This window comes from Colias philodice, chromosome 15, assembly GCF_061535455.1.
Source record: "Colias philodice isolate Cphi_HAF_F1 chromosome 15, ilColPhil1 Martin Lab GWU primary, whole genome shotgun sequence".
In the NCBI taxonomy this organism is placed as follows: domain Eukaryota; kingdom Metazoa; phylum Arthropoda; class Insecta; order Lepidoptera; family Pieridae; genus Colias; species Colias philodice.
This window is the reverse complement of record NC_143100.1, coordinates 7,762,165-7,776,408: the sequence shown is the minus strand read 5'-3', so window position 1 is coordinate 7,776,408 and position 14,244 is coordinate 7,762,165. Positions and strand designations below refer to the sequence as shown.

The window sequence follows — 14,244 nt, the reverse complement described above, 5'->3', positions numbered from 1 at the left end:
TGGTAGATATAATAAATATGTGAAGAAGATTGGGACTTCGACTCTTATCTCATGAACTTTGACACCATAACCGCCATTTAAAAGTATTCTTATCAAAACGAAAGCGTTCATTCAGTGTCGATGACATATTTTAAGAACATTGTATTTTGGATGTATTTTTTTTTCATCGTTACTTTTGTTATTTTATAATAAGACCAAACGGAAGGCACCAGCTATCAAATAAAATAGAATCATCGAAATCGGTTGACCCAGTCGATAGATCTGAAAAACAAACCAAAAAAAAGACATACATATAGACGAATTGAGAACCTGTTCCTATTTAAAGCCAGCTGAAAATGTTAACTAAATTATTATTAGCTATACGATAATTACATATTAAAATAAGAGCAGGTAAGGATGGGGAAAGTCTATAACTGTTCGCGAGCCATTTTAATAACGTGTAATTTGTAAACGGAATAACAAATAACATAATATCTAAAGTTTTTCTATAGCCCTATAGGTTTATAAATTTCATAAAACCTGGGGCCGATTTGGAAGAGAGGGAGGGGATTTACGGCGCCGTATTGACCGACTGAATTATATACCTACGTGATAAATAAAAAATAGTTAATAAGGTCTAAACCAAATAGTTTTATTTTTAATTCGATTGTAGTAGGTTCGGCGTAGATAAGAGGTTATCACCAGAACTGTGGAAACCGTAATAATAGTTATCTATTTTAGTTAAGAGGGGCCGCCGAAATTGTAAAGTTAAAATGAAGATGACCCTTTATTAAGTACCTACTCAGTTATACTTCAATTATTATTATCGTTCATGTGTATGTATAGGCATTGTACAGGACTTGACTCTATAATTTTTTTCGTATTTGATGTAACTTAGCCAATAATAATAATTAAAATGACGTAATTACTTTGCAAAACTGCCAGGGTATGGTGGCCTATTTTTCTGTGCGTACAGTTTTACACTTGAGATATTACAGATAATAGGAACATGAATGCTCACTCATTAATGTTAAATGTATCAGTCGTGAGCAATCATACACTTCATTTAGCAAGTTAGCATATACCTGTGACTGTTATTATTTGCTACAATATGTTTTTTTTTATTGTTTAATGACGAAAAAGGAATGATCTACATATATTTTGGACATTTTGCGCACTGTGTACCAAATTATAAAAAATTTAAACAATCTCATAGAATTAAATGCAAAAAATAACTATGTAATTTAGGCAATGTTTTTATATAAATTAATCACACATCATCCCTCAATTAGTTTCGGTCAGATCGCGAATGTATTATCAAAAACGGATGCGGGAACGGAAGAGCGGCTGGCGGCTGAATATCACAGTCACTCAACTCTGCCCAGTATTGTTAAATATTTTATTTAAATAATAATAAACGTCATCGAATTGCTTGAACTAATATTTTACAAAGACGCGTAAAAAATATTACCGTTCATATATTTGTGAAATGATAAGAATGGTTAAATATTCGAGTTGAAGCTACCTATAACATCTTAAAAATACAACAGATTTAAATAATGCAAGGGACCCGTTCTCGCCATTAAAATAGCGAAAGCCCTACAACGTGCGGTAATAATGACCAAAACAAAAAACGCATCCCAAAACGTGTCGTTATTTTGGTTGCCTGGTGATGCCCGATTCGGAGAACGGCACGAGCGAACACGAAAGCAGGAGCGGTCGACGCCTCGGTCAGGGCCGGATTGTAGGCGAGCTTATCTAGAATGAAATACACTCTTAACAAATTTAAATCACAATATATGCATATCTTTAGGTTCGTTTACTGTTTATCTAAACTGTAAATATAAAAAACGGAGTGTAAAAAAATTATAGGAATATATTATAATCTATAATGGAACCTTTTTTTAATATGTAGAAGCTCCTATTATCCATTATTATGTAAGCAAACATTTTCTTCACATATTCATTTTATACAACAAAGAAGAAAAATTAATCTAGTCTATATTCTTAAACAAAATCCAGTCAATGGAATAACATTAATGATTATCTATTTGTTGTTAAGTACGGCCCTGATCGCGTAACAAAGCAGAGCTTACGAGTGCGAGTCATGAGGCGGGGGAGGGCGGGATGCGGGCGGCGCGAGAGTAGCGAAGGCAGGCCGCGACTAACTGGACAGGCAGTGCAGCAAGAGGCGCGCGGAGAGCCGGTGCGCGCGATGGCTCGATACGCCGCCTTTTTTATCTTTTCCGCGCTTATCAACATCGGGAGCGCGGTATACAATAGAGATCGCGATAGGCAACGTGCCGATCCTCGCTTGTTAGACCGTGCCTGTGAACTCAGTTCCTGTTACCCCGCCACTGGAAACTTACTAATCGGTCGAGAGGCAAGGCTTTCGGCCTCGTCGACTTGTGGTGCTTACGGCCGCGAGAGATATTGCATTGTATCCCATCTCGAAGAACGAAAGAAATGCTTTTGGTGTGAATCGACGAATAATACTGTAAACAATCCATATCTTAACCATCGCATACAGAATATAATTTACAAGTATTATCCCGGCACACGCACGAAGTCATGGTGGCAATCCGAAAATGGAAAAGAAAATGTTACGATACAACTCGATATGGAAGCGGAATTCCATCTTACCCATTTAATAATACAGTTCAAAACCTTTCGCCCTAAGGCTATGTTAGTGGAGAGGTCTTTCGACTTTGGCAAAACATGGCGAGTTTATAGATACTTTGCACATAATTGCGACGAAGCTTTCCCTTCTGTACCGAAACATACACAGCGAAGCTTAACTGAAGTTGTTTGTGAATCACGTTATTCAGGTGTCGCACCATCCACGGAGGGTGAAGTGATATTTAGAGTGTTACCTCCAAACATAAATGTTACGAATCCGTATTCAGAAGAAGTGCAAAATTTACTTCGAATGACTAACTTACGAATTAATTTTACAAAGCTACATACACTCGGTGACGATTTACTCGATAATAGAGCTGAAATTCAAGAAAAGTACTATTACTCTATTTATGAAATGACAGTTCGTGGATCTTGCTCTTGTTATGGTCACGCATCAAGATGCCTGCCAATGCCAGGTGTCGAGTCAAAAAATAATATGGTCCATGGACGCTGTGAATGTACACATAATACTCGAGGATTAAATTGCGAATATTGTGAAGATTTTTATAACGATTTGCCATGGCAACCTGCTGTAGGCAAAACTTCAAATGCTTGTAAAAGATGTACTTGTAATAATCATGCTACGACGTGTCATTTTGACCCAGCAGTTTATAATAAAACTGGTAAAATAAGTGGTGGAGTGTGCGACAATTGTCAACATAATACTATGGGTGTAAACTGTGAACGATGTAAACCAACCTTCTATCGTGATCCAACGCTTGATATTCAAAGCCCTGACGTATGTAAGTCGTGTGATTGTGACCCAGAAGGAACAACAGATAAAGAAATTCTTTGTGATGACGAAACTGATTTTGCTAACAATAAAACCGCTGGAAGGTGCTTATGCAAAGCTAATGTTGATGGAGCTCGCTGCGATAGATGTAAAGATGGATATTGGAACTTCGATCCGCAAAATCCTGAGGGTTGCGAATTATGTACATGTGATAGATTAGGTACAATTAATGAGAGAGGATGCGATGCAGCTACTGGTAATTGCTTCTGTAAACGACATGTTACCGGTAGAAATTGTGATCAATGTTTACCTGAATTTTATGGTTTATCGGATAGTGACGATGGATGCTCGCCCTGTGATTGTGATGTTGGTGGATCTATAGACCGCGATTGTGACGTAATAACTGGTCAGTGTAAATGTCGCCCCAACGTAACAGGTCGTCGGTGTGATCAACCTATACAAAACTTCTTCGTGGGTGCCTTGGATTCTATAGTATTGGAGGCAGAATCTAGTGAGTGCGATTCACAAATCGATGATAACGCTATACAAAGCCAGCTTTGCCACGTTGTTATACGCGAAAATTTCCCTGATGGTAGAAAGGAAACCTGGACTGGACCCGGTTTTATGAAATTACCTGAAAGTAGTACTTTAGTTTTTGTTATAAATAATTTAAAAACAAGTATGAATTATAACGTACTTATAAGATATGAGCCACAATCTGCAGTTAATTGGCAAGAAGCTACTATACTTGTGAAACGACCTTCACCTATTGATCTCGATTCACCATGTGCTAATGTTCGTCCTGAAGATGATAAAATTTATACTGTATTACCAGCAAATCAACGAAGCGTTTTAGTTCGGCCACCGATATGTTTAGAAAAAAACAAAGAAACAGAAGTTCGCATATATTTTGGGAGACAGGATGGTCAGACATCGAATACTCGAGCATCAATATTAATTGATTCTATTGTTCTGATTCCTTCTTTTGATGATTTGCCATTCTTAGCCAATAATAGTGCAGCTAGAGACGAATTTGATCGATACAACTGTGGCGATCAATATTATTACGATTTAAATAGAGATAATGTGCCTGAAATTTGTAAAAATTACCATGCTAGTATAGGTTTCTACATAAGAAATGGGTCTGAATCTTGTCAATGCGATCCTTCTGGTTCAAAAAGTCACCAATGTGATAGATATACTGGATATTGTCAATGTGTAGAAAACATTGTTGGAGCAAGATGCGATCGTTGTGCTCCAGGAACTTATGGTTTTAGTAAATTTGGTTGCAAGCGTTGCGACTGTAACAGTATAGGTTCTCTTGACAACTTTTGTGATGCTACTAGTGGGCAGTGTAAATGCAGAGCTAATACATACGGCAGAGCTTGTGACTTATGTCAACCAGGTTACTTTAACTTCCCTAACTGTCAACAATGTGATTGTAATGGCCATGCTGTTGAATGTGATGACAAAACCGGTGCATGTAAGGAATGTCACGATTATACCGAAGGCCACCGTTGTGAAAGATGTATAGAAGGATATTATGGTGATCCTCGTTTAGGAATTGATATTCCTTGTCGTCTCTGTCCTTGTCCTGGTGTTAAGGGAGATCCAAACAAAAGCAGTCATGCTGATAGATGCGAGTTAGATCCTGAAACAAAAGACGTAGTGTGTGATTGTAAAGAAGGATATGCAGGTTTACTTTGTGACGTGTGCGCTGATAACTATTACGGAGACCCAATAAAAGGCACATGTGAGAAATGTGATTGTAATGATAATATAGATATAACAAAACCAGGTAATTGCGATCCCTATACCGGAAAATGCTTGCAGTGCTTACATCATACTTCAGGAGATCATTGTGAAGTGTGTGAGGAAGGTTACTTCGGAGATGCTTTAGAACAATCTTGTTTCAAATGTAATTGTTCAGTATTAGGAACTAATTTCACACAAGGTAATTGTGATCGTAGTACAGGACAATGTCCTTGCTTTAATAATGTAATGGGAATAAATTGCGACCAATGTACAGAAAACCATTGGAGAATTGCTCTGGGCACTGGCTGCGATCCATGTGAATGTGATCCGATAGGTTCCTTATCTCCACAGTGTAATCCATATATAGGAAAATGTGATTGTAAACCAGGTCATGGTGGGAGGCAGTGTGACCAATGTCAAGAAAATCATTGGGGTGATCCAAATATTGAATGTTATGAATGCGATTGTGATTTATATGGTTCTGTATCGCCTCAATGTATGCGTGAAAATGGCTCGTGCCTTTGCAAACCTGGTATTGGTGGTTATAAATGTGATATGTGTGCACGAGGTTATCTTGGTGAAGCTCCCGAATGCTATGCTTGTGGGGAATGCTTTGATAACTGGGATCAATTAATAAACAATTTAAGAATTCAAACGGAGTATGCAATTAGCAATGCCAGTAAAATTAAAGTAGTTGGCGCTACGGGTGCGTATACAAGGGACTTTGAAGAAATGACAAAGAAATTAACTGAAGTTGAGAATTCTCTTCAAAGTGCTAAGTTAGGACAAGCCACCGTTATAGAACTCGTTTCCAATATATCAAGTTTACAAGACCATCTTAACGAAGCTGACAAAAAAATAAAAGAAAGTAATGATAATCTCAATGCAATAACATCTAAAATCAACTTAGGGAATGTAACTTTAGATGGTTTAAGATCTTCTATAGAACATCTTAAGTCGAAAACTCTTGAATTAGGAAATAATGCAACCAAATTACAAGAAGCGAACCTTGAGGGTGCTCTAAATTTAACTCGCGAGGCAAAACAAAGAGCAGTTAAAGCTGCAGATGATGCTGAAAGTGTGCAAACGATAATTGCTAATACTGACAGACAGATTAAAAATACAGACAGGCTTATTGAGATGCAATATACTAACTTTAATAATACCCAAAATGAGAATGATAAAAAATTGAATGACCTTATAGAGGTAATGTCGCAATTAGATTCTGAATTACCCAAAATTAATGAAAAAATGTGTGGACAAGACAGCGACACGTGCGATATTTGTGGTGGTGCTGGATGTGGAAAATGTGGAGGCATATCTTGTGATCAAGGAGCTATTACAAAAGCTGAACAAGCTCTAGATTTTGCTAATAAAACTGAACATAGAATAAAAGAACATGAATTGAGTGCTGAAGATTTGTTTAGGTCTGTGACACAAGTAAAACAAGATACGGTTTTAGTACGATCAAGAGCTAAAGATTTATCAAATAAATCTAATGAATTTAAGTCATCCGCAGACAAGGTGACAAACGATAGTAAAGTATTGACTGCAGAATTGAAAGAATTTTTATCCAACACGTCTTATACCCCTGCAGATGTGAGAACTCTTGCAAATGAAATTCTTAATTTGTCGATTCGTATAGAACCCAAGGAAATTACAGAGCTGTCACAAAGGATTAATTCCACCGTGTCACAGCTAACCAACATCGAAAATATTATAACAGAAACTAAACCAGATCTTGATAAAGCAAAGGCACTCAAACAAAATGCAACTATCGTAAACAAATCTGCAAACCTTACATTGGAGATGGCAAATAAAGTTCTTGAAGCTCTGGATGAAGCTCAAGCGGCACAAGATGCAGCAGAAAATGCTATCGAGAGAGCAAATAATGACATTGCAGCTGCCAAGGGTGATCTTCAACCAATAGCTCTAGAGACCGAGCAAGCTCAGAAAAAAGCTAATGAAACTATGGATGAAGTAGAAGGCTTGAGATCACGCTTATCAGATTTACAAAAGAATATTCTTAAAATTGAAAGTGATGCAGACCAAGTAAAACAAGAGGCCAATGACGTTGTGAATATAGCAGAAGCAGCTGAACAGAAGGCTAGACAGTTACGACAAGATTTTAAAACAACAAATATGTCACTTGCTGAAAGGGCTAACCAAACTTCAAATTCGCGGGAACGTGCTCAATTACTACTAAATAGAGCTACAAAACTTGCAAGTGATACCCAAATGCAGCTTAAACTTCTTGCCAATATGGAAGAACTTTACAATGATCATAACGAACAACTGAACGTCTTAGAAAAAGAAATAGGAGAACTAAATTCTCAAATGAATTACTATTTATCGGAGATAACAAAACGATCCGACAATTACAGATCTTGTACGACTTAATTTTACGAATATCTGATTTAAAACCATGCATTTGTAACATATTCTTGTCTCTGAATGAGTGCCATTATAAATTGTACTATTAAATGGGGATGGCATGTGTGTAGTGTGACTACGTTATAAGTTATAAGACTGTTGAATAATATGCTATGTATCTATTAACAATATGTTTAATTAATTTTAAAAATAATTTGTCATGTATTTTCTTAGTATATGTATAATTCAATCAAAGTTATGTTTGTTTGTACTTTGTACTTCTGCGAATACATATTCATTATTTTAAGCATAACACTATACCTACTAGATGTAAAATATCCCTTACGTTTGTAAATATTAATGCATTTTATCGACATAATAATATGTATTGTTAAATATATATTTTTTTTTTCAATGTAAACTTTATATATTGAATAAACAAAATAAGTATAACATCTCACAATTATTTTTTCAATTGAATCCAAAGAGTAATCTTAGTTTCATAGTTATTATTTTCCATTGGTTTTTTCTTTTATGTCTTATCAATTGTAAGTGACAATTATTGGGTTTATTACTTAAATAATAATTCTAAGTATTTTGCCTTAAAACTACTTTACTACAAGATAGACATTCGATTTCTTATCTTACATCATAATACATGTAAAATTTTAATAAATACCTATCTACTATCTACTTATAACTAGATATAGAAAATTAGTAATTATTTTTGTAAAATATTGAGGCTATTGCATTTATGTAATAAAAACTGTAGGTAATGTGCTTTACATCTGCATTATGTTATTTCATTTAAATACAATAAGGCACAAATACTTAAATGTAGTTAATACTGTCTTTGTTAATAAAACATTGCGTAAAGTAACTTAGTTTTATTGTGTACAAAACCTTCCTTTTTTAACCTCATCATTGTCAATCCACTATTAAAAAACCATATATAAACAATATTATACCGTACTAATATTTTACACATACAAGTAGCTCTGTCTGTCTGTCTCTTCGCGCCTAAAAGCACGAACTTCTGATCGGTTGAACCCATCTTGTTATTAAAAATTAATACATATAATATGTATATAACTGATAGGTAGGCATACCTACTTAAAAAAGTTAACTTACAAATTTGTAGTTAAATAAGTATTTCAAAAACTATTATTAGAGATTTAGAATAGTAGTCAAAAAATTAAATAACGCAATAGAAACATACGGTTTTAAAAGTTACTCTGTATGTTATTACAAAAAGCTTACACGCACACGCAGAGACTATACTCACACAATAAACAGTTTTGTATCTTATAATAATAATTTACGAATACATAATATAAATCTGAAGTGTTCGTTTCATTAAACGTTGACAGTTTATAAGATGCTAGTATAATGTATGATAGCCCTATGATATAAGAATTCCCAGGCTTTTGCCTGTATCATATTCCGCAACCTTGTTTATCTTCAAGTGATAGTCTCATTAAAATCGAATAAGGCGCTATAGAGATTATCCCGCAAAAAGTGTGTGTGTACATGCATTTTATTTATGTGAACTTAGATATAGATTGAAAGTTCGAGAGATCCTTGTCACTGGTGTTTTTATTTGTTCAGACGGTTTCTACGCTTTTCATACGGTAAAAAATTGTATGAACGATTGTGAAAAATGGACTACACCTTACTGAAGTCATATATAGGTACTATCTTGTTAAAATACAATTCAAATTTCAGGTGGCTATACCTGGAGCCTATACTATTTAATGATGAAGGTGAATTAGGAGTGAAATTTCGCAAGGTTGACCAAGGGTTTAAGCAAGTTGCGCGCATCATAGAGGCAGACCCACGGCTTTCGGCGTTATTACAGTCTACGAGACTACAGTCGATGCTGGATACAATATCTGACCAACTGAACGCTTGTCAGTCAGCTCTTAATCAGTATATCGATGTAAGTGGCCAGTACCTACTCGTTACAAGGACAGTCTTAATGACTTATATAATACCGTATACAAATACCTTAACATTTATTGAACAAATTGCCACTACCATATATTCGATCAGATTTATGTGTGGTAATTGGGTAAAGATTTATTATGTGGTAATTGGGTAAAGATATGTATTTGTTATAGCAACATAGATTATAAGACTATTTACCTAGTTTGCATGTAATTATGCAAAGTCAATTACTTTTAATACTGCTTGGCCAGCAAAAGATACGTCTTTGCTAAAATTATAGCAAAAACTACGTATGTGCGGCTAGCCCTTACATCAGTAACTATTTAATAATTCAGTCATAGGTTGGTTGATTTATTGGTGTATTTAAATGTGCTGATTGTTACGTTTCTTTTCCCATTTTTTTTATTCTCATGCTACTTTCGTTTCTTAGAGCAACGCAAAACTGACAAAAAAATATCTTCTTTCAGGAAAAACGTTCTATATTCCCAAGATTATACTTTTTAAGTGATGATGATCTCCTGGAGTTGCTCGGTCAAGCACGATCCGGGACAGCGGGTAGAGAGAGCGTTCTACAGACGCACCTGAAAAAACTATTTCCCGGGATTACTGGTGTGCGCCTCGGGCCCGAAGGCTTGTCTATTACAACCTTATGTAGCCATTACGATGAGACGTTTCAACTGAATCACCCAGTGGATATTGACTGCCCCGTTGAGGTTATTATATCATTTGAAATATTTTTAATTTAGTACATTTTAACATTTCAAAAAAAAAATCCTAATTCTAATTACTTATTTTACCTAGTCAAATAATAATCGGTTATATTTTATAGGTTTGGCTTAAAAATTTAGAAAATGAAATACGGTCATCACTAAAAGATCTGACGATAAAATGTATCAGTACGAACAGTATCAGAGACAACGATCCATTTTCGCTGCCGACGCAAATAATGTGTTTAGCGCAAAACATCAGATTCACTGAGCAAGCTGAAAAGGCGATAACCAACAAGGAACTGCGTAGCTTAAAAGATAATATTGAAAAACAAAACGTGAATTACGCTTCTGCTGAAGTCGAAGATGAAGCTGAAAAGTATAAGAAACAAGCACTTATATTACAATGCGCCTATTATAAGACTGTGGTGGATACCCTATTGGAAAATAACGTTGTTTCCACTACAGATTGGTTGTGGCAGAAGCAGTTACGGTAAGCTTACTTATCTTTTGCGTGCATTTTCGCTTATTGACCCCAATTACTAAAAACTGGTATATGAATCATCATTCCACAGAATTCATTATCTTTTGATATATAGACAATTCATAAATGTTTTAATTCTTGAGCAAATTATCGTTCCGTACCAATTTTTGTATGTATTGAGAAAAAGTGGAATGTATTCCAATGGACCTATTTTCTGTTCAGGTTTTACCTAATAAATTCCAAAGAGGTTGTAGCCAGAATGGGTTTGGCGGAAATATCTTATTCCTACGAATACCTCGGCACCCAGACTGGTCAGTTTGTACGCACTGAGCTAGCTGAAGAATGTTTCCTGATATTAACTCAGGTATTTTTTGCAATAATTAGTAGTTTATAATACAATTTATTAAGCGCAAATCACCTACTGAGCAAGCTGAAAAGGCGAATACTAACAAAGAACAACATAGCTAAAAACGAAATTTTGAAAAACAAAACGAAGAGATGTACTTAAAGATTACAAAATATTATTAATGGACTATCAAGAGACATTTTAATAACTTTTTTTTTTCAGATAATTTTAGTTTATTATTTACCGTATGTTATCTTTATATTTAATAAAATTAATATTATAATTGATTTATTTTAAATACCGATAATATAAAACACGGTATGTAAACATTTCAGTCCCTTCATTTTGGCTTCATTGGCAATCCATTCGGTCCCGCGGGAACTGGGAAAACGGAATCCGTGAAAGCTCTGGGTGGACTGTTTGGTCGACTTGTGCTGATATTCAACTGCGATGAGGTAAGCTTAATTTAGATATCTCTAAAATGAATGTATAAACATTATTTGTGATTAAGTATTTAGTATTTGAAAATGACATTATACTAAATGGTCAAAAAATGAAAATTTATTCGAGTAATTTTTAAGCGAATCAACGATTATGACGAATTAGGAACATTAATTGCTTTTCAGCTAAAAAAAAACAATATTTTCTAAAAAAAGTTTTTATTTATATCTGTGATTCTATAAATGATTTCTTCATTACAGGCACTGGACGGCGAGTGTATGGGCCGACTGCTGACAGGATTAGCTTTGAGTGGCACTTGGGGATGCTTCGACGAATTCAACAGATTGTCCTCAGAAACTCTCGCAACTGTGTCGCACCAGTTCTCGTCATTACTAACCGCTATGCAAGCAGTTAAAACTAATACAGAAGCTACTGCGTTATTGAATGGAAAACAAGTAAGATTTTTAGTTTTATAGCATTCAATGCTTAACTACTAAAGCTTAGTAAAGTTATACCTTTATTTAAGAAGGGCGATCAAGAAGACTGTAACAATTATAGACCTATCTCTATTTTACCAACATTAAGTAAGGTATTCGAGAAGTTAATATTAAACCAATTGAGTAGTCATTTTGCATCTAATAATTTACTGCACACCAAACAGTTTGGTTTCACAAAGGGGCGCTCAACCACAGATGCTGGAGTTGCACTTCTAACACATATATATAAGGCATGGGAAAACTCAAAAAATGCTCTAGGGATATTTTGTGACCTCTCCAAGGCATTTGACTGCGTTGAACATTGTACTTTGTTACGTAAACTTAATCACTATGGAATTAAAGGAAAAGCCCAGAACCTCATAGCGTCATACCTGCATGATAGGATACAGACTGTAGTTGTTAATGGAGAACGTTCTAGCGGTGCGTCAATTAACATTGGTGTTCCACAGGGGTCAATTTTAGGTCCCTTCTTGTTCTTGGTATATATCAATGATCTTCCCTATTATTTGCAGGATAGGTGTGAAATAGTTCTGTTTGCAGATGATACCTCATTAATTTTTAATGTGGATAGGCATGACCCTAATGTTGACGAAGTGAACAGTGCTCTTTTACACATATCTGAATGGTTTACTGCCAATAATTTATTATTAAATGCCAAAAAAACCACTTGTGTTGAATTTTTACTTCCTAATGTAAAAAAGTTGAACAGAGATATTACCTTGAACGGGGAGGTATTGCATCCTACTGAGTCTACTGTATTTCTAGGGTTAACATTGGACGAGAAACTACAGTGGGGAGCCCATGTCAACACCGCTGCAGGTAAGCTCAGTTCTGCTGCATATGCAGTCCGAAAAATAAGGCATCTCACCGATGAAGATACGGCTAGATTGGTTTATTTCAGCTACTTTCATAGCATTATGTCCTATGGAATTCTACTGTGGGGCAGGGCTGCAGATATATAAACTATATTTATCTTACAGAAAAGAGCCATTCGCTCTATATATAATTTACGTGCTCGGGACTCACTAAGAGATCATTTTAAGAATACTGGTATCCTTACTGTACCATCACAGTATATATTTAATAATATTTTGCATGTACACAAAAGCTCTGACTTACACACAAGAGTAGGAGATAGACACGATTATGGCACAAGGAACAAGAATAGAATTGAAATGCCATTTTTCCGATTAGCTAAAGTTAAAAATTCATTTATGGGTCAAGGTATACGCTTATACAATAGAATTCCTCACAATATTAAAGAGTTTAGTAGTTCTAAATTTAAAACTTACATAAAAAATGTACTAGTTCAGAGAGCGTACTACAGTATTCAGGAATATATGGACGATAAAGACCCATGGAGGGTTGTCGCGTAAAAACCACAGGACAGTTCTTTGGCATATTATGTAGTTAGGTAGATATAAGTTACATATTATGTAAATTTATTGACATTATTTAAAAGAGCAACTATGGAGTTTCTTGCCGATTCTTCTCCATAGATACTGCTTTCCGAATCGGTGGTAAATGTTAAAAATACTATGTAATGACGATTCGAAAGTGCTACTAAATAGTAGTCTAATTGAATAAATGAATGTTTGAGTTTGAGTTTAAAATGTGGTACAGTCAGTGAAGGACGCGGGTTAAAAATCCACACTTATGATAATTTTTTCGTATTTTAAATTATTTCAATCAAATAAAATTTATGGAAATTAACGTTTTAGCATTTGATACATTTACTATACCGGATAAATCATATATTTGAGTAGATTTTTATTAATTATTATAAACTAGTTCAACCCCAAACCGATCATATTTTTTTTTCTAAACAAGCCAAAAACTATTTATAGTGCACCATATCGATCAGTGAAACGGATGTATATATATTGCATCAGCCCCTTACCCACTCGCGGACATGGGACTTCACTTCTACTTTATTTTCCAATGACTTGTTAATATTTGTAATACCTATTCAGGTGCACGTGTCCCCCTGGTGCGGGGTCGCAGTGACACTAAACCCGGCGGGTCGCGGGTACGGCGCGCGGCGGGCGCTCGGCGCGGCGCTGCGGCGGGCGCTGCGCCCCGTCGCACTCACCGCGCCCGCGCCCCAGCCGCTCGCCACGCATCTACTGGCCGCACACGCTGCGCTCAACCCGTTGAGGATGGCTAGCGATCTGACTGCGGTGTTTATGCTGGCTAGGTAGGATTGATCTTATTGACGTGATTCATTAAACTCGCCCACGCTCATGCCGCTCGCGACGCATCTACTGGCTGCACACGCTGCGCTCAACCCGCTGAGTATGGCC

The 14,244-nt window shown here is 35.8% G+C and overlaps 2 protein-coding genes across 2 annotated transcripts in view; both read left to right on the top strand.

The window, feature by feature from the left end:
* LOC149482357 (cytoplasmic dynein 2 heavy chain 1-like) overlaps window positions 1–14,098 on the top strand; it is a 35,462-nt gene extending 21,364 nt beyond the window's left edge. Inside the window, exons 25-32 of the mRNA XM_089704109.1 lie at window positions 9,245–9,458; window positions 9,934–10,179; window positions 10,296–10,666; window positions 10,880–11,021; window positions 11,339–11,458; window positions 11,705–11,899; window positions 13,915–14,006; window positions 14,050–14,098. Of these exons, the coding sequence (XP_089560235.1) occupies window positions 9,245–9,458; window positions 9,934–10,179; window positions 10,296–10,666; window positions 10,880–11,021; window positions 11,339–11,458; window positions 11,705–11,899; window positions 13,915–14,006; window positions 14,050–14,098 (1,429 nt within the window). The remainder of the gene's footprint in view (window positions 1–9,244; window positions 9,459–9,933; window positions 10,180–10,295; window positions 10,667–10,879; window positions 11,022–11,338; window positions 11,459–11,704; window positions 11,900–13,914; window positions 14,007–14,049) is intronic.
* Window positions 2,142–8,399, top strand: LanB1 (laminin subunit beta-1). Its single transcript, XM_089704411.1, has one exon. It carries the CDS (start codon window positions 2,195–2,197, stop codon window positions 7,544–7,546), a length of 5,352 nt encoding a protein of 1,783 aa, XP_089560537.1. The 5' UTR covers window positions 2,142–2,194; the 3' UTR covers window positions 7,547–8,399.
* Window positions 14,099–14,244: the final 146 nt, after the last annotated feature.